The sequence below is a fragment of the Balaenoptera acutorostrata genome, chromosome 16 (assembly GCF_949987535.1).
Source record: "Balaenoptera acutorostrata chromosome 16, mBalAcu1.1, whole genome shotgun sequence".
In the NCBI taxonomy this organism is placed as follows: Eukaryota; Metazoa; Chordata; class Mammalia; order Artiodactyla; family Balaenopteridae; genus Balaenoptera; species Balaenoptera acutorostrata.
Genome location: NC_080079.1, coordinates 72,945,258 through 72,962,458, shown reverse-complemented (window position 1 = coordinate 72,962,458; position 17,201 = coordinate 72,945,258). Strand labels below are relative to the sequence as shown.

General features: G+C 44.4%; 2 protein-coding genes across 11 annotated transcripts in view; one reads left to right on the top strand and one right to left on the bottom strand.

The window, feature by feature from the left end:
- Nucleotides 1-1,119: 1,119 nt before the first annotated feature.
- ARV1 (ARV1 homolog, fatty acid homeostasis modulator) lies at nt 1,120-15,605 on the bottom strand. The gene is made up of 5 exons (XM_007173780.2): nt 15,370-15,605; nt 10,862-10,981; nt 8,058-8,211; nt 5,137-5,361; nt 1,120-4,333 (listed from the first exon to the last, which is right to left on the bottom strand). Exons 1-5 carry the CDS (start codon nt 15,580-15,582, stop codon nt 4,191-4,193), a joined length of 855 nt encoding a protein of 284 aa, XP_007173842.2. The 5' UTR covers nt 15,583-15,605; the 3' UTR covers nt 1,120-4,190.
- Nucleotides 15,606-15,774: 169 nt separating this feature from the next.
- The window catches only part of TTC13 (tetratricopeptide repeat domain 13), a 69,131-nt gene continuing 67,704 nt past the window's right edge, over nt 15,775-17,201 (top strand). For all 10 annotated transcript variants that reach the window (XM_057531087.1, XM_057531085.1, XM_057531083.1 and 7 more), the window contains exon 1: nt 15,775-16,125. In XM_057531087.1, the coding sequence (XP_057387070.1) occupies nt 15,858-16,125 (268 nt within the window). In that variant the 5' untranslated portion in view covers nt 15,775-15,857. The remainder of the gene's footprint in view (nt 16,126-17,201) is intronic.

Below are 17,201 nucleotides of genomic sequence, written 5' to 3'. Positions count from 1 at the left end.
TGGGCGGCGGGAGAACTGGCCACCTCGCAGTGACTTGGAAGGCAGTCTCTCTCCCTCGTTCCTGGAGTCTTGCCCTTCCTTTTCTCACCCCAGCGAGTGATGTGATGGATAGGCTGAGTGGAGTCAAGGTCAGAGCTGATCTGATGGGTTTCCCTCGCAGCCCTTACCACACATCCTGCAGCGCGTAGCTACCTACCGCTCACGGACACCTCGCCGACACCCCGGCAAGGGATTTCTAACACTTGCTTCGTTTTGAAAGATTAACAAATACCTTTATGGTGATCAAGACAGCCTGGGAATGTACTGAGTACGAATTTATAAATGGGTGATGTGTGTCTCTTTATTTATCTGAGTCAAAGATTTGAAAAGATGATCAGTGTAGGTTTTTTTTTTTGGCATTCTTTTTCCTAATATTTGTTTTCGAATGGATTTTTTCCCTTTGGTCGTATGCCTTTGAACCATGTTTTCTCCCCCCTCCTTAACATTTACAGGCTCCACCTGGTGGTCAACGGTCCTCTCCAGCCTACGGCTATTCTGTGATGTTATCCCAGTGGGTTTTGTCCTGTTTTTTTACTTTGGAGTCTTCTTTTTAACTATCTGTGTTGGTTTCATCATCCTCGGGATAAATTACAGCTCACGAGGCCCTTCATAATCCGACCTTTACGTGTCTTCCTAGTGTCCTTTGTATAACGCCCACTGCCCACATCCCACCCAGTTGGACCGTTCGCTTTCGGCCCCTGCCTGTGCACGTTAGCACTCTGCTGTCTAGGAATGTACGTGCACCGGTATCCTCTCTACCAGAGGTATTGGAAAGTGTGTGTCCTTTCCCCCTCCCCTTGGAAGACCTTCTCGACTTCTGAGACTGGAACAGGTGTTCCCACTCTGCCTTTCCCGAGTACCCTATACTCACCCCTTTATAACACTTATGACACTGTACTGCAATCACCTACTCCTGTTTCTAAATCCATCACTACTCAGTAAATGTCAAGAGGGCCGTGTCTTTTTTACCACTGTATCCATAATGTCTGACCCAAATAGAGTAGGTGCTCAGTAAATATCTGTTGAATGAATAAGTAAATAATGAATGAAAGAACAAATGAATGAAGCAGGGAGAGAGGAGAGAGGTGATATTTATTTATTTAATAACAGCTCTATTGAGATATAATTCACTCCTGTTAAGTGGACAATTCAGTTGTTTTTAGTTATTTATTTTTGGATCAGCTGATTTTAAAGAGGAACTTAGTTACAGGGGAAGACACTGAATTAAATATTCACAAAAGCTCAGTTTATCGTGACTGCCTTGAGAGAAAAGCGTTTCTCTTGTAAGAACACAAAATATTATTTTAACGATTAACATTTAAATTAAAAAGATATAAATATGTCAAAGGAATGAACAAAGATCTTTTCTTATGTGTGACTCATGAATTCACATTCCTTCAATTCAGATGCTTACCTGAACCATCTATAATATACACATCTTCACTTGTTGCCTGCATTAGTTCTTTGTGTTTGTGTGAGTGTCTGTGTGTGTGTCCGTATGTGGTTGTTTCCTACATGTAGGGGTGGGGTGGTAGGGTTAGGAGTCCCCAACGCCATAACTGTTGCTTTCTTTTTCAGGAAGTGTATCCAAATCTTTGCTTCATTTTACACAACAATAAGGAGAAGCTTGGTTTGTATTTTACGCCTTCTATTTTACAGACGCAGCTGGTCATGCCCCACAGAGGAAAAAAAAGGAAACTGTGGATGATAAAGGAAGTGTTCAGAGTGGCACATTCTGCTGAAAATGAAATCAACAGATACTTACTAGGGCAGGCCCTGTACTATGGGGGACACAGTTACCACAGGCATGGCCTCTCCCGGCACCCAACCAGACTGGGGGAGACAAGCATAAAACATGAGGCAACGTAAAGGACGTTAAAGACAGGTGACCTGCTCCTAACCAGAAGCTGTCATGGGTAGCCTGACAAGTGAAGCACTAGCAGAAGGAGGGGACAGGTGTTCAGCACCGGGAGGGTCTCAGGAGCTCCGGCAGCGTGACTGTGCCGAGCTGGGCACCGGGAGGTCTACGGAGGGAGTGAGCACGACAGACTGGAATGGGGGGAAGGTCTTCGTTCCACGGAGAAGCAAAGGCGACTGGACCTGGTTAGGCGGAGGAGAGGCCCCTCCGGGTCCTGGGGAGGGCGTGACATCTTTGGGGATGAGGAGGGTGTAGTAGAGAACGTGGGCAGGAGCACGCCCGCAGAGGAGAAGTTAGCACTAGAGCTCAGAGAACACTAAAAGGTGTTTCTCCGGAGGAGACCAGAAGCTCCTGTCCCCAACAGGAAAGGATGGAAAATTCAGAGACACGCCAGGAGTGGTGCTCTGTGAAGATGGGCTGAAGGTGGGCGAGGCTGTTATAAACTTTGACGCAGGAGACCAGGAGGCTTGGGCTGGGGTCTGAGTGACAAGATGAGAAGCCATCAGGAAGGTTCTGTTTTCCTGGGGACGGGCGGGCGGGGTACTGAGTTCGATTTTAGAGGTAATGACCACACCGTCCTCGCAGTATCTCGGAGGCAGTGGAAGGGCATGGGTGACCTGGCAGAGGCGGAGGGCTAGAGGTATCAGATCTGGAAAGATCTGGAAGCAGCCTGCACTAAGAGATGGGTCAAGGCGTGCGGAAGCCGAGCGTCTGCACGGCAGGAGAGAGAAGCGGGGGGCTGAGGACAGAAGCCGGGCACAGACAGGGAAGTCGGTGACAGAAAGGGCCCGGGCTGCCTGTGTCAGAAGCCAGCTGCTTCCAGAGCAGAGCAGGGGCGGTAAGGAGCCTGACAGAGCTGGCGGCTGGCTGCCTTCTGACTTCAGGAGCAGTGGCTCAGGAGACTAGGGAGGAAGTATGTTTTGCAAAGAGGAAAGGCAGTGGAGAGAGGGGCTCAGGGCAGCTACTCGCAAGTGAAGAGCTGCATGCGTCTGTTGGCAGAGGGGAAGGAGCCAGCGTAGACGAGAGAGGGTGATGAGGGAGCAACGTGTGAGGGTGTGGAGAGGAAGAGGGTGAGCTGAGCAGGGAGGGAGGGAGGGAGGCCGAGGTACCAGGAGAGGCGGAGAAGGTCTGCGGGAAGAGGGAAGAGGAGGACGCGCCCGCCGACAGCTGCCTCGGCTTAAGCCGCCTGCCCCCTCCTGCCCTGTGCTTTCCTCGCCAGCTGCCCCGCCTTCAAGTCGCCCCGTCCTGCCTCAAGGCAGACTGCAGCTGTGGTCCCAACCCCTGAGGGTGACCAGAGGCAGGAGGACACCTGCAGGGTGGAATCCGCCCGGGGGAGGGGCGGGGGGGGGGGTGGAAAGCTGAGCGTAACTCCGAGAAGGGATGGAGGGAAGGAGGAAAGAAGGCAGACGCCCGAACAAGTTCTGGAACGGAGACGGACACTCAAGGAGTTGCTAAGTCTCAATTCTCAGCAAAGTGACGGTAGAAACGGAAGTAGGGAGCGCGGGAAGACTTCAGAACAACTGCTCTAAGGCCGCTGTGTGTGTGTGTGGTGTGTGTGTGTGTGTGTGTGGTGTGTGTGTATGTGTGGTGTGTGTGTGTCTGTGTGTGTGTTGGGTCCCTAGAGGTGCCCTGGAGACAGGAGCAGCCACTGTGCAGACACAGGGACGGCCTGCCAGGCTTCACAGAGGAAACGGGTGGTGAACTCACCCCAAGAGCTCTAACGGGGGCGCTGACAGAAGGGCAGGAAGCTGGCTCGTTTCCAGGGACTAACAGAGGATAAGGCAACAGCTGCCTCTAGGCTCCAGGCACAGTTAAAAGGAGAGGCAAGAGAGGTGAGAAGTAGAGGAAAGTGAGAGGTTTAGGGAAGAGAGGTACAAAAGGCAGCAAAGGCAGGGGTGACGGGAGGGAGGGAGTGGAACAGCTGGAAAGGGCAGGAGACGGCTGTCGGCGGCACAGATTTCAGAGTCCGAGATCGAAGTAGGAGTGCGTTGGAGGGAAGGTGTTACAGAATGTGAGAGCAGGGCTCCAGAAGCAACAAAAACATAGCTATTGATGTCACTGTGGATGACAAAAGAACTAGAGTGCAGGACCCTGAAGACCCCGAGGGAGATGGAGGTGACCTCGAGGCGCCCGGGTGCCGGGGGGCGGGTGATGTATTCTGCGACGACATCTGTCTAATTTGAGGAGGACACCTGTCTGCGTGCATGAACACTGAGAGGTGCTCTGTACCTCTTCAAAAGTCTTGAGATTTATAGATGGCACAGTCACTTCCAAGAGCCCGTGCCACCCTCTGGAAGAAGTAGACCATGGCGCTCTCCACCAGCAAGCCGCTCAAGATGGCCAAAAAGGAGAGCTTGCGGTTGACGTTTAGGGTCACTGGAAAAGAGAAGGCAACTGATAAGTTCTTATGAGTTTAATTAAATGATACCGGCATGTAAATTATGTGGTAGTGTGAATGGAGTTGTTTTGTAAAGCTGTTTTTAGAAAATCTCTATTTGTTCTTATTAATCTAGGCTGTTACTTTTCCATCTGCAAACCTTCTGAGAGAACCAAAGCATCTGCTTATAACAAAAACACTGAGCTTCTCCTGCTCGCATCAAGACACGGATTCCCATGAATATTAAACAGGAAAATGAAAGATTCTAAGGTTATAAAGAGAGTAACAGAAAAAAATTGATACTCTTGGTTTTATAGTTTACAAGATGATAAACATTGTAAGAAGTATCAGATAATAGGTTCATTTAAATAGCACTTCTCACAATGTGTGGGAAAAAGGAAGACACACAGGGCTGCTTACCCCTTCCTTGATATACTAAGAACTGTCCTGAGCTGGGAGGCAGGCTGGCATCCTACCCTGGCTTGACAACTGCCGGCCATGTAACCTTGGACAAGTCACCACGAGTCATAAAGTGGAGATAACAATGGCTGCCCTACAGACCCCACGGGATAGACAGAATGCATAAAGAAGGCATTTTGAAAACTAAAGAGTACCATGTGGTTAAACTGAACAAACACCGAACACGTGCTATATGTAAGGCACTATAGAAATGTTAGGCATTGTGATTATTCTACGAAAAATTCCAGCGTTTAACAGGTTATATAAAAACTACTCTATAGAAACAAGACTTTAAGCCTTCAGATGGGTTGAAAGCTGAGGAAACAATAAGACATAAACGTACCTCTAATTGCCTGAAAATTTGACGTAAGGACAAATACTTTAATGAGTCTGAGGCACAGGGGTGTGTAGTCATGTTCCCAAATGACAGCCGGGATCAGCAAGAGTTTTCCGTAGCTAGATAATAACAACGCTTTCAGCAGCAAAGCGGAGTTGAGGGTTTTTTTCGCTGTTATGGGTCGTTCTACCCACAGGAAAGTAAAAATGCCAGTAAAATAGGCAGTTTGTTCTAAGGAGGAAATGAAAGATAAAGATAATGAATGTCCCAATCCAACCCAGAGCCCCCTAAAAACAAATAAACCACAATTTCCAAAATACAGCCTATCAGCTGACCACAAAAGAAATGCTTTATCAAGATCAAATTTTCTTTTTTGTCCCCTTTTCTTCTTCTTCTTCCTTTTTTTTTTTTTTAAATAAATCCGTGTCTCTTGTGTCAAATCCTGCTGGTGTGATTTCAGAAACATATTTCAATAATTCTTTCATGAAATACTTCATCATCCTCTGAAGAAAAAGTAACTCCATGAGAAGTGTAATCGTCAACATTCTAAAGTTCCTTTTAGGAAGTAAGGTTCTGTTTAAACAGCTTTAGTCCTAGAGATCTCCACAGAAAGAACAGACAGGAGAATGGATGCTTTTAAATCTGAAAGATGGGAGCCATCCTAGGAAGGACATATGAAGATGTTTTTCGTTGTTCATTCTTCTACTACTTATTGAGTGCCTATTAGCCATAAGATTTTGAATACTCTATTACCTAAATGTAAAACTTCCCTTATACATTTTAACAAACGTTTTGAGTGTAATTCCATATCCTTCCAGAAAGCATTCAGAGACAAGAGTCCAGACTAGAAGAAGCAATAGTTCCCCTGGTGTCCCACAGTCAGAATAGAGCACAATCTGTTCTGTTCCCATCAACTAGGAATTTAACATTTCTTTTAACTGCATTATTCTTTTTATTAAGATTGTTAGTGCTCTGATTACCCAGCTGCATACATTTTGAATGGTCTGTCCCTAAATCTATCTTCTCCTATAAGCTGTGTTATTTAGGTTTCTGCAGGATCAGATTTTTCTGGAACACATGTATCACATTACAGGAGAAACAACTGTATTCTTTCTAAAATGTTTTATAACTGAATCTAGCCAAAATAAAGAGGTTCCAAATATAGGTGATTAGGATCGATAAACATAATTTAGGATGGTTAGCCCACATGAAATTTGATATATTCTTCAGGAGAGACACACTATCTCAAAAGGACTGAAGGGCTTGTCAACTGCAAGGATCTGTTCAAACAGGCAGATCATATAGCCTGGGTTTTGGATCAATAATAAATAATAATAATAATAAAGAACTCCCTAACAACAAGAACCATCTAATGATGGTGGGTTGTCTCCTGTCACTGGGGATACTCAAACCCTCTTGCAGGAATCTAGAGAGAAGGGTTTCTTGCACTGGACGGAAGGGCTGACTAGGTCACCCTCCATAGCTTTCTAGCTTAGAACTTGGGAGACTTAGGGAACTGCACCTGCCCTTGGGCTCCGCACAGTCTTTCACAAGGCAGGTGTTGGAGAGCCCCTAGTACTTAAGGCGTTCGTGATCAGGTGGGCTCCGTAGGAGCGGCAGTGGAGAAAACGGGAGACAGGGCGCCAGGAGACCTTCCCCTGGCTCTGCGCTGACAGTAACCTGCGGGGGGACTTAGGGTAAACCATCTGCCCTTCCTGTTCCTGTGCTTCCACAACTGCGGATAGGGAAGGAGCCCCAATCGACCCACCGAAGAGGATGGTTGTGAAAACTGAGTCGATAATACCGTAAAAACAGTGTTTAAGTTGTAAAATACTGTATTTGTGTAAAATATTCTTTATAAGTTGTTTTAGGGATTTGAAACCTAACTAGGGGTTAGATTAAGACACATAAAAAAGTTAAGTAACAGTAGAAAAAAAATTTCTGATCAAGTGCCAAAATAGCCACTATAGAGGAGGTGCTACAGAAATTCCAAACTATTTGAAAACAAGCCTGGTTTGTTTTTTAGAAATTATGGACATAAAGCAGTTTATCTATAGCAATTCTAAGAGGCCTTGCTTTAAAGCTTAAAATTATATTAGGTTCTGGTTCTTGGTTTAGGTGATGTGTTCAAGGATGTTTTTAATATTATTACGTACATTTGGGAATTCTCAGCATATAGATGAATTTTAAAACCCCTGGGACTGGATGAATTTTAAAACCACTGGGCCGAGGGAGTAAGGGCAGATTGAGAAGAAAAAGGGACACAAGAGGACACACAGTCCAGAAATATGACATTGGAGTGGACTGGAGACAATATTACTAAAATAATATTTCAGTATAATAGAAGATTTTAGAAGCAGAAAAGCATGTAAACCAGTAAGTAATAAAATAGTCACAGAAATTAATTCAACCCAATTCTGACCTAAGTCACAAATGCAAATTCTGAAGCAAAGCCATTTCAGAACTTAAAGAATTTGGGGGAGTAGCCCTTTCCCTGCATGCAGTCAGGTAAATAACAAGTTTCCCCTATTAAATACATTGCATTAGTACAATGCAGTTAGTATAATACATTGAATAATGCCTGGCAATTATCAATCTGTTTTAATAAAGATGAGATTCAGGCAATCTTCAGATTGGATAATCAGAACTTATATTGAAGAATTTTACTAAAAATACTGTGTCTCAAAATACTTTATGAAACACTCTGATCTGATAAGCATAATTATTTCCATGCCATATGTGTTGTAACAAAAAGTAAGAAAGCAGGTGATTTATACAAACTCACCTAGCAGATTAGTGGTACAGCTGAAAATTTAGTCTCAAGTCTTCTGACTAGCTCCTCTTTACCAATGATTAAGACCACATACCTTAATTTTAAAATCAAAATGTTAGGTCAACTAAGAATAGAAAGCATGGCTTCTTCCTACCTAGAGAAGCAATGGCAAACATTCTATAGAAATCCCACTCTTTAGCATATCTGATAAAGTCGTCAGGATCAACGCTCCGGCTCGAATCTTGAAGCTGCCACCATCTCAGGTACGCTTCACAAAGCAAACAAAACACGCAGAGTTTTCCGTGCATCTGGTAGTCAAAAAGACATTGCCATTCAATCAGGTAAAGAAACAACTGTACTTAACACCAACAGGCACAGACAGAGCTAACTTCTGTGGTTTTTGAAGAATGTCCCACCTAGTAGCTTGTCAAACTCTGAACTGCCCAATTAAATGCCAATTGTACTCAGTCTGTAACCAGTAGTTCTTAATCAGCAACGTTCAGCAGAAGCATCACATGGGGAGAGTTTTCGAAACACAAATGTCTACGCCCCAGTCCTGATTCAGAATCTGTGGAAGTAAATCCTAGGCATGCATATTTTGAAACAGTTCCAGGCAGAGGGTGAATTTTTTTTTTAACATCTTTATTGGAGTATAATTGCTTTACAATGGTGTGTTAGTTTCTGCTGTATAACAAAGTGAGTCAGCTATACGTATACATATATCCCCATATTTCCTCCCTCTTGCGTCTCCCTCCCACCCTCCCTATCCCACCCCTCTAGGTGGTCACAAAGCACAGAGCTGATCTCCCTGTGCTATGCGGCTGCTTCCCACTAGCTAGCTATTTTACATTTGGTAGTGTATATATGTCCATGCCACTCTCTCAGTTCGTCCCAGCTTACCCTTCCCCCTCCCCGTGTCCTCAAGTCCATTCTCTATGTCTGCGTCTTTATTACTGTCCTGCCCCTAGGTTCTTCAGAACCTTTTTTTTTTTTTTTTAGATTCCATATATGTGTTAGCATACGGTATTTGTTTTTCTCTTTCTGACTTACTTCACTCTGTATGACAGACTCTAGGTCCATCCACCTCATTACAAATAACTCAATTTTGTTTTTTTACGGCTGAGTAATATTCCATCGTATATATGTGCCACATCTTCTTTATCCATTCATCTGTCGATGGGCATTTAGGTTGCTTCCATGACCTGGCTATTGTAAATAGTGCTGCAATGAACATTGGGGTGCATGTGTCTTTTTGAATTATGGTTTTCTCAGGGTATATGCCCAGTAGTGGGATTGCTGGGTCGTACGGTAGTTCTACTTTTAGTTTATCGAGGAACCTCCATACTGTTCTCCATAGTGGCTGTATCAATTTACATTCCCACCAACAGTGCAAGAGGGTTCCCTTTTCTCCACACTCAGAGGGTGAATTCTAATGTGCACCCCTGGTTAAGAATCACTGCTTTAAATAGTAGTTCACCCTTCATTATATTTTCAACATTCGTCTGATACACGGAATCCAGCAAGAATTTATGTGACTCGGGAGAGATGGAAGCAGCAATAAGAGGATAGATTTAACCTGAAGATTTCATGATTCCTCCGAAGAAACGATTAGTCTGAACATGAATTTCTTAAAAAGTGCCCCTAGGTTGGATGAGTATAAATGAAAATGGTGAAAGCAATTAAAAGCTGGAAGTTTTCAAGAGGCTGAAATTTTGGCAAAAACAGAAAATACTAGGCAACAAGAAGTGGCTTTGTTCTATATATTTCTCCCATGGGTTGACGTTTATCATTCATTTATCATTTATTTATCTCCCATGGGTTGACATTTAGCATTTATTTATCTCCCATGGGTTGACATTTATCGATATAAAGTGGGGAAGAGAAAGTGTGTGTGCAAACTCGATGTGGTCCAGGGACAAGCGCGGGTGGGAGGTCCCGAGGCTCCTCCAGCTGGCGCACTGGTGCTCCTGGCTGCACGCTGGAACTGCGCGGGGAGTTCTAGAAATACTCTTTCCTGGATGCCATCCCCAAAGATTCGGATAAAACTGGTTCTGGGTGAGGCCTCGGCTTGGAAGAATGAACTGCCGTCCCGTCTCCTCCCAGGTGATTCTCATGTGTAGCAAGGTTTGAGACTCAGTTATATTACTAATATAAACACTGCCTGGGTTGTTTAACTTGGGGGAGGAGGCACAGGGAAAATAAATTGCACTGTTACTGTCCCCATTAGCCCAAAATTAGGGGTGCCAGATTTGGCAAAGAAAAATACAGGACACCCCGTTAAATACGCATTTCAGATAAACGACAAATACTTTGTTTGTATATGTATGTTCCATGCAATACTTAGGACATATGCTAACAAATTATTTATTGTTTATCTGACTTACAAGTTTAATTGGGTGTCCTGCATTTTATTTGTCAACCCTAGCCAAACTATTAAAAGAGTTCACAAGTCAGTACATTAAATGTATATTTCAAAAAAAAAAAAAAAAATCCAACTTCATATATTAGGACTTTTCTGATTTTTCACCTCATGTGTTCCCTGAACAGCAGAGTATAACTTGTAATAAGTGATGTTTTTAAATCTTTTTCTTTCAATGTTTGCTTACTTCTTTTAGGTATAATTCTCTCCCTACCAGGTTATATTTCATTTTATTCTGTTCAAAATTATTGATGTCTGTTTCAAAAGGTAACCTACTAAAAGGCAATCCAGATTATGGTTTGTCAACTTCTTGCTAGTGACCATATTCTGAAGTATACACTAAACATTGTACACTTTTTTAAAAAGCAGTGCCTGCTATTTCTAGAAATTTCCAGACATTGTTGAGATAAAAGACCCACTCTTGTTAGAATTTCTTTGTTTAAATAATATTCTTTAATTCTGTTCAAAACTGTTGATATTATTTAAAAATGCAAAATCATCAAGTAAAATTAGAAAAGAAAAAAATTATAACAACTTACATTTATTTTGGTATTGAAAAGAATATGCCTGTAGGCCTGGGCTCTGCATAAAATAGCATTAATCAAGATGATAACAGGATCGTACTCGATATATTTGTCTACAGGTTTCTGGCAGGATTTCTGAAATAATGCAAGATAATATTAGAATAAACATATTCATACATTCTGAAATCTTAAAGGATTTCAAAACAGCAGAGTCTATTTTGGATTTGTATGGCAATAAGGCTATATCAGCATTTATTTAAATAAACTTCCATTCAGATACAAAATGTTCATCTGCATAAGACCTGGTTTCAGAAATGACTAAATATAATCTTCTAGGCTAAAAATATTAATCTTTTAATCTCATATTTAAGAAGACCCAAAAGATATTTGATTTAAAGACTGATTTTAGGCAGGAAAGTATCTCAGAACACGCTACTTTCAATTTGTAGGAATTATTATAAAATAAGTAAGTTTATAATGGACTTTCATTGCCTGTTGGCTAGACGGCCCCAACTTTGTGGTTCTTGAAGCATGATTTGGAGACAAGGGTCCAGAAAAGTAACGCTGCACCCAGAGCTTCTGAGAGCTCCAGGCAGGTAGGAATCCTCGGGTGGCACATACCAAGAGAAGCCTGTCTTTCTCTCCATGGAGAACATGGCAAGAAAATGGTCCTTCTCTGCCATAGTAGACACTGGAGAACGCTGGCTGTATGTAAGGAACGGGGTTGTGCCGCCTGGTTCTAAGTTGCCCAAATCAAGGCTCTCTGGGCTCTCAGCCATTCCTATTAAAGGGCTTTCTTTTTTTTTTTTTTTTTTGGACACACGTGATTACAATGTTATGAAATCCCAATACCATCAGAACATATAAAACGCAGGTATAGGAGAACAAGCTCATTTGAAATGACATTTGAAAGAGTATTAGCTACAAAGTTGCATCAAGGCTCCTATTCACTGCATAAACTAATGGCTACAATTCAAACACAACACATTTTGGAACTCTGAGGGGATAAAATAGAAATAGAAGAAGTGATGGATATGCAAACATACTAGGATGGCCTTTTAATTATATCAAAGTGCTAGAAGAAAAATGGAGTGCATTGAAGAATATGAACCCTGCACTCCCAATGTCATGAAGAGTTAGATTCAATTCCAATTTAAAGTTTCTCCACTTCACTCATGTCATTACAAGAAGTGTGCATGTTTGTCTAGTCATCAGGTGAACCAATAGAACCAATAGATCTGAGGTTTAAGAGGTTAGGCTTTTTAGCTGAGCAAAGAGTAAGCCAGTATCTAAACAGAAGCCACAGAATCAGGAATTCTATATACATGACAGAGCTGTTTTCTAGAACCTCTCCCTGTGCTACTCATGTGGAGGACACTTCCTCTCTTTATACGAATGAGAATGGAAGACCAGAGATGCTACTTCACTTTAAAATGAAACTGCAGACTGGTCAGGGATCCTCTCTCTGTCCTTTAAAAGTTCCCTAAAACCCATCTTCTGACAGCATCACAAGTCTAAGACGGGATTTGGACATTTTTTAGGAGGAGGTCGGCAGAAACCAGCAGCAGGAGACAGCAGCGTAGTTACTCCTTTTGCAATCATTTGTCTGACATGTGTGTTTGGAGTGCCTATTACACTCGTAACAGCTCTCTTTCCTTAGCCATGTCTATGGACCAGGCACTTCCACAGTGCTAGATACTTTCCTTGAGACATAAGCTCTACCCTCAAGGACCTTACAGTTTAGAAGGGGAAGTCAAATGAACATGCTACTGTAAGTGCTACAATGGAATGAGCACAGGGTGACATGAACCCAAACAGAAGAGGCAGCTGCTGGTATCATGGGACATGTTATGTGCTATGCCCATCTTCCCTTCCCAACACGCTGAGTATTTCAGAAACATTGAGAATTCATTAAAGTCTGCTGGTTCCCTCCCTGTCAGTTTAGGCCAAATTTTTTCCTTGTTCTGCTTCTGTTATTTGCTTTTTCCTCGAGTGCTTCCTTCACCTTGAATGTAATGAGTCAAACCACACACACACACACAAAACAAACAAATGTGGTAAAACATCCGATTGGGAGATAGCTAAATGTAGTAGAAATGTTTTCTTATTCTGGCAAAATTGTTCTATTCCATATCATTTATTACTTAATAGACAAGTCTCCTGAAAGAGAAAGTTGTCCTCTAAGAAATCCCTACAGCATAGGGACCATGCACACCCTGGGAACTCAAATACTGCTTCCATTTAACATTTTAACATGGATATGGCTTAGTTCCATTTTAACATGGATATGGCTTAGTTTCTGCTGCTATGTTCTCTAATTCTATAGTGAATCACATCTCTTTCAGAATATAAATTGGCCATTGTTTTTTCATGAATATTCTTGCTGCTTCTTCCTTCCCATCATCTCCAGGACTATCCCCTTCCCCACTCATTCTCAGATTAGCTCCACAATAAGCAAACACATATCTGAGAAGTGGAACCTGTGAGGGCAGTGCTGTCTTATTCATCTTTGCACCCAGCACCCAGGGGTGAAAGCTGCATCTTGTTGTCCGAAACAGAACTAAAACTTGAGACAATCTCAAAGGAGTCTTGTTTTGTTTGGTTACCATAATGGATTTAGCAAATATCTGAGCACTTAAAATAGGCCAGGTTCCTCAGGATATTAAAAGTACAATATCTTTAACATAACTATAATAAATTGTGAAGCGCTGAAGCAGAGAGAGTGACTAAAAGCAAGGGACATGCTTCCATCAGAAGAAAATTAGAGAAACACAGATAGGCAAGCTGGGAGGAATGGCAGGAAAAAGCAAGAAGAGCAAAGGGAAGGGAGATTAGAATGAAAAATACTGGTAGGAGATCAGGCTGAGTACACTGCTGACTCCAAATACAGCAGAGATCAAAGTACCTATAAGTTACCGGCTGTGACCACTTAGAAACTTTGTATATTTTTTCACAGCAAATAGCCTGATGTCTAAAAACTTTTTACTTTTCATCTCAGGACTTGGACAGTCTTTACAAAGCTAATTATTTTATGGTTTAATTTTCAGAGTCTGGCATCACATGAATGATTTTTCTGAGTAATGCAATCATGCATATCATTAAGCATTAGCATGATATAAACAAGGATACTACCTACCCTGTTTCATTAGGGAACGACTGTGTACAATAAGCCATAATGTACAGTACCGCCATTCAATATTCCAAATATTACTCTAAAATCTGTCTCCTGGGTGAGAAAGTGCAACGTCGGGGGGAAAAAAGTGGGGGAGAGTATAGCTGTTGACCTAAATAGCTATCCAATAATTATTTTCTCTTTACATAAGTAAAGGTATAGAGAAGCCAGCGTCTGATGAGTTGAACAGGGATTTTGTTGTTGTTAGCCTAATGCCGATAATTTTTAAAAATACAGATTATATTACAAATCACTGCTAACTAAAATGCATAGGCATTTACTAGCTTTTCTTTGGACAAACTGTATTCACAGTTATGTGGCTGTCGTCTCGTAGATGGGTCATTTAATTGGACTAGTCCAAAGCCATTAAGTTTAGACCGCACATAACTTACTGTTCTCTCATACCGGATGGCCTAGGATATGATCATCTAAAAAACCTAGAAATGGTTCATTCATTCAACAAATATTTATTTAATACCTACTATGTGTCAGACACTGTTCTGGGTGGTCCAACTACATTAATGAATAAAATATACACAATCTCTGTCCCTGTGTCGCTTACATTCCAGTGGGAGGAGACAGGCAATAAATAATAAAGTCAATTATATACAATATTAGAAGATGATAGGTACTATGGAGAAAGATGAGCAGGGAAGGGTGATAAGGTATACCAGCCTTGAAGGGGGGGATCATCATTTTTAATAGGGTGGTCAGAGTAGGCCTCTCTATAAGATATTCGAGAAAAGTCCTTGAAGGAGGTGAGGGAATGAGCCACACAGATACCTGAGACAAGACTGTTCCAGGCAGAGAATTTTTACTTCTTCATTTTTGGTTTTTATATCACCAACGTCTAGCATCGTGCTTTGTACATAATACTGTACATTCAAAAACCACAATGGATGAAGCTTGAAAAAGTATTCTAGGAGAGTTTACTATAGGTTATTAAGTGTAAAGATGGTAACATCTGTCTATCAAAGGGAGAATAAGAATGAAATAGCTTTGGCGTGAGCCCAAATGTCACGCTAATCCGATCTTTAAATTTCTACGCACAACACCTGCATCCATCTCTGTCCGAAGATTCGTTCGCCCGGGTCAGCAAACGTGACCGGTATGAGAAAAGCGCTGTAGGGTATGACTTCTCTACCACTATAGGTATTCATGCAAAGGTTCGACTGAGCAGGAACGGGAATGTCAAGCATCGAACTGAAGTCTGTATTAGAGGACCCTGAAACTCGTTGGTTTTTTATTTTTATCACCCTAAAAATCTGGTAAAGGTACCATGGTCTCTCACGGTTCCCAAACCTCGCTGCGCCATTTTTTCCCCAAGGACATCCCACACCTGACAACTCACACAGATGGTTATCTTCAGCACACCGTGGCTGTAGTCTCGATACAACTCCTTGGCCTCTTGGTTGCATTCGATGCACCTGTACTGGCAGGAGGCCGAGGCAGCAGCAGTAGTAGGAGTCACTGCTACCCCATCCGTCTTCCCCTTTCCAGCTGTCACCCCTTCGGTGTTCCCCTTGCCGGGCCGAAACCCACTCCTCCGCCCATCAGTGCCCATTTCCACGCAACTGCGGGCCAGAACTTCCGATTCAGTGGCGGGGAAGACGTCAGACGCCAGACCGGAAGCCTTGCGCCGCGCGGTGCTTACCGGGACTCGCAGTCCCAGCACCGAAAAGGGGATCGCAGGCTGGCTGAACTAGGACTACAACTCCCAGGAGGCATTGCCACTCTCCTTCTCCCGCCCCCTCGCCACGGCCCACCTGCCAGCCGCAGGTTCAGGCTGGGAGGCCGCAGAGCGCGGCGTGTGCCGCCGCACATGCGCCCTGAGGGAAGATGGCACCTGCCGGCTGCTGGTGCTGCGGCTGCTGGGGCGGCGCTGTGGCCGCCGCGGGCGCCGCCCGGCGAGTCTTGGTTCTGCTGCTGCTGCTGGGGGTTCTATCCAACGGGCCGCGACCGGGCGCCCTAGCCACCGAGCACTACTCGCCGCTGTCCCTGCTCAAGCAGGAGCTGCAGCACCGGCAGCAGCAGGAGGCCCCGGCGGGCGGCGGCTGCAGCCCGCAGTCCGGGGACTGGGGGGACCAGTACTCTGCCGAGTGCGGCGGTGAGTGGGCGGCGGCGGCGGTGGGCGGGCGTCCGGGTTGCCGCGGAGCGCCGGCGCGGCGGGTCTGGGGGCTGCGGGCCCCGGGGCCGATGTGTGGGCAGCCCGGGCCTCGCCGGCACCGGCCGCGGCGTGTGCCCCTGGGGGAGCCGGCTCCGCGAAGTGTCACGCCGGGGCCGCTTCCCGCCGCTCACACCCACGCCGCTGCGCGCCCTCCTCCCGAGGCCGCCGTGGGGAGGGCGGTGAATAGTGAAAAGAGCTGACAGCATGCCCCCGAGGCCAGGGCGGCCTCTCTGCAGCCCTAGCAACTTTTGAGAGGGTGGAGGAGCAGATGGCAGGTGGCCCGGGGCAGCCCCAGTCCCTGCTCTGGCCCCCGCGGGTGCTGTGGGAGCGAGGGAGGGACTGACGGACAAAGAGGACCGCACCCGCGCCCGGAGCCGGGGTGTCTGGCCCATCTTAGGCCTGGAAATCAGGTTTCCTGACCTCCCGATTGACGTATTGTATTAAACATAGCCTGTACAAATTTGATCCCTGGGAAGAAAGGAGGAAACAAAAGAGTAACCCCACTTAATCTGTTCATTGACATCTTGCTCCCAGTTGTTTTAAGATTGACCTGTGATCTGTCAGGTGTCTCCCAGAGAGTCAAAAGGGCCCTGCGGGCCTGTGTATGTCAGAGCTGTGTGTGTGTTGGAAGTGGGCCAGTTCATTCATTAAGATTGGGTGCTCTTGGCCTCGGTTTAAGGTCCTGGGCAGATTCCTCAGGGGCAAGGTAGATACGTACATTTTTCGTTTTGAAGGTCTGTAGTGTGTCTTTTTATTCTTTAATCCCCTCCCTTGTCCTTTCCCTTTCCTCTTGCTCTCCGTGAGTTCCCTTAAGGCTTGCTTTTGAAACGTCCGTGTCTACCTAACTCACTAGGAGCTTGCTGCTTGCTTTTATGGCCTGACAGCAGTCTAGCATTGTGTACCTGGGGAGACAATAAGTGTTTTTTGGTTGAGATGAAATGTCGAGGTTAGCACAGTCTGATTTCCTTTCAGCACAATCTGACTTCCTTGAGGACGTCTCGCTCGCCGAGGGCTAT

Bases quoted from the DNA above. Each gene is read 5' to 3' on its own strand.
- ARV1 (XM_007173780.2), bottom strand. From the start codon at position 15,582: ATGGGCACTGATGGGCGGAGGAGTGGGTTTCGGCCCGGCAAGGGGAAC. The intron at 10,982-15,369 runs GTGAGTTGTCAG...GCATTATTTCAG, and splicing joins TGCTGAAGATAACCATCTGT to AAATCCTGCCAGAAACCTGT. The intron at 5,362-8,057 runs GTAGGAAGAAGC...TTTCCTCCTTAG, and splicing joins GTTTGCCATTGCTTCTCTAG to AACAAACTGCCTATTTTACT.